Raw genomic sequence first — 2,674 nt, forward strand, 5'->3', positions numbered from 1 at the left:
TGTATTTAGTGAAGAAAAGAAGAATTAATAAGTGATAACGGTTCAAAAACCATTATTTTCATACTTAATTTTGATATCAAATGCACCCTTATGACTTAGAAACTTGCTTGGAATCATGATTTTTCTTTAGTTTTGTGTATAAAAGAGTTGAGGACATGTTTTATGATTTTATCGTTAAATTCCCTTGATTCTGTAGGTCTTTGGAATGATTTGAAAGAATGGTTGAATTATCAAATGGTTGGAGTGTAGAAAAGTCAAACATAATGCAGAAAAGTCAACCAGTCAACCAAAAAAGTCAACCAGTTGACCAAAATGCTGAAAAGTTGACCAGAGTGCAGTTGACCAGCGGCCAGCGGTGAAATTGACCACCGGGCGGTGGCGCGGCTTGAGGGAAACCGCCGGGCGGTGATACTAGGCGTTGGGCGGTTTTCAAATGGGCCTGAACCTGTTTTGTGCGATATTTATGATCTGTGTGGGCTTGGACTTGTTTTCTGTTATTTTTATGCCTTATTTAAAGGCCAAAGCGTCTTAGGGTTTGTATCTTTTGATGGCTTAGGCACAGAAACACACTTTCCACCCCTTTGGGGATAGGTTTGGAGATGGTCATAACTCTCCTTTTCTCCTTTTTAGGGTTTCTATCTCTTTCATTTAATTGTTCACGTGGTTTCTCCATGACGATGGGGAACTAATCTTATTTGTAGCTGGGGAAAAATGTAACCTTTAAACTCTCTTATATTGAAATTCTTATTTATTTATATGCTTGTCGTATGCTTTGATTATCAATTGTTGGGTTTCTCATCTGCGCTTAATGCTTTTATCATTTAACTCATTCGATAATTGTTGTTTGTCTTTATTGATAGGGGAACGTATGGTACTGTCATGAACTGGTGGGAAATTCCTTGATTAAGCAATACCACCTAGGGATAGGGGGTAGGACGATCAATTGTTTTTGCTTCCATTTATCATGCATTATTAATTACTAGGGGAGGCTAGGGATAACAAACTAGTAATTAGTAATAGGCTCTTTTCGTCGAGGGATCAGGTTAAGGGTAGACTAAGAAAGTTTGCATGACAATATGATGATAAAGCGAATTCAATAAGAAAAGTAGATATATGAAAGTGGTTGGGTGAAATCTGAATCCTAGCAACAAATCCATCTCATATTATCAACATCCTCCATCCACTTTTGTGTTTAACCTCAATTGATCAAATTGCATTCATGTTTATATATCCGTACTTTAAATTCAAAAAAACCCCAAAATATTTTGTTCTTGTAGTCTTGATTGGTTAAGCAAAAGCGCAATAGTTTAGTGCCTTGAGTCTCTTGGGAAAACGATACTTGGACTTACCATTTATTATTACTTGATACGATCTGGTACACTTGCCAGAGTGTTAACTATAAGTGATGTTCCATAGGAGTAAAGTGGTGAATGATCCTTCTTCTCCTTCAATCCTTGTAGACATGGATCTTGTTAGAGGTCCTATTTGTATCTTGGATGGTCCTTCATCAATCATCTTCCTTCAGCTTTGGAAAGAAACAACTATGATTCCTCTTGACCGTCTTGGCAACTTTATCAAGTAAACTAGTCACTGATAGAACTTCATCTTTAGCTTTAGGACTAGTCATTTTTACTTGTATTAGCTGCCTAGCTTCAAAGACATTGAAAGTCACCTCTTGATCTTAGTCTTTCAATGTTATAACTCCATGATCAACATGAATGACAACCTTAGTTGTCTTCATGAATGGCCTTCCAAGGATGAACGATATCTCTACATTATCCTCCATCTTCATCACTACAAAGTCTACCGGAAATTTGAGTTTATCAATTTTCAGCACCACATCTTCTACCATACCATAAGGATGCTTGATGGACCTGTCTACCATTTGCAAGATTACTTTTGTAGGTTTGACCGCTAGACCACCAATCTTCTTGAGCATAGATAGGGGCATTAGATTGATACTTGCTCCTAAGTCAACTAAAGCCTTCCCAATATCATAATTCCCAATGGTGCAAGGGATGGTGAAACTCCCCGGATCTTTGAATTCAGGAGGAAGTGTCTTTTGCAATATGGCACTACAATTACCTGGCACTTCAATTGTTTCCTCATCTGGATATTTCTCCTTTTTAAGGAATTGCTTCATGTGCTTCGCATAAGCAAGAATTTGCTGTAGTGCTTCGGTCAGGGGCAAAGTAATCTCCAATTGCTTAAAGATCTCCATGAAACGTCAATATTGCTTCTCTTTTTCAGCCTTTGGAAAGCTTTTCGGATAAGGAAAGGGCTTCTCAATTATTTTTTCTTTTTTTCTCTCTTCTCTCTTCTTTTATTTTTCCTTTTTCTCTCCCTCATCTTTCCTTTTTCCTTTTTCTCTCCCTCATCTTTCTCCTTTTCTTTTCTCTCAACCTCACCTCTTCTTTCTTCATTCTTTTCTTCTTTTTTACTCAACTCAACTTTTTATTTTCTCTCAATTTTTCTCTCCTCTAACATCTTGCCACTTCTAGTCATAATGGCATTACACTCTGTCGCAACCAGAATCGCGACGGGACGACACGATTTTGAAAAAAGAAATTTTTGGAGTCGCCACCATAGTTTATTTTGGAAAACTACGGAAAAACCATAACAAGGATAAGGCTTATTCTATGAAAATCGGATTCTGGTTTCGGGACTTGGTTAC

At 37.4% G+C, this 2,674-nt stretch overlaps 1 protein-coding gene across 1 annotated transcript; it reads right to left on the minus strand.

Moving 5' to 3' along the window:
- Positions 1-1,681: 1,681 nt before the first annotated feature.
- LOC106779721 lies at positions 1,682-2,221 on the minus strand. Its single transcript, XM_014667898.1, has one exon. The coding sequence runs from the start codon at positions 2,219-2,221 to the stop codon at positions 1,682-1,684; it is 540 nt and encodes a 179-aa protein (XP_014523384.1).
- Between the last annotated feature and the right edge of the window lie 453 nt (positions 2,222-2,674).

Source organism: Vigna radiata, unplaced genomic scaffold (assembly GCF_000741045.1).
Source record: "Vigna radiata var. radiata cultivar VC1973A unplaced genomic scaffold, Vradiata_ver6 scaffold_160, whole genome shotgun sequence".
Taxonomy (NCBI): domain Eukaryota; kingdom Viridiplantae; phylum Streptophyta; class Magnoliopsida; order Fabales; family Fabaceae; genus Vigna; species Vigna radiata.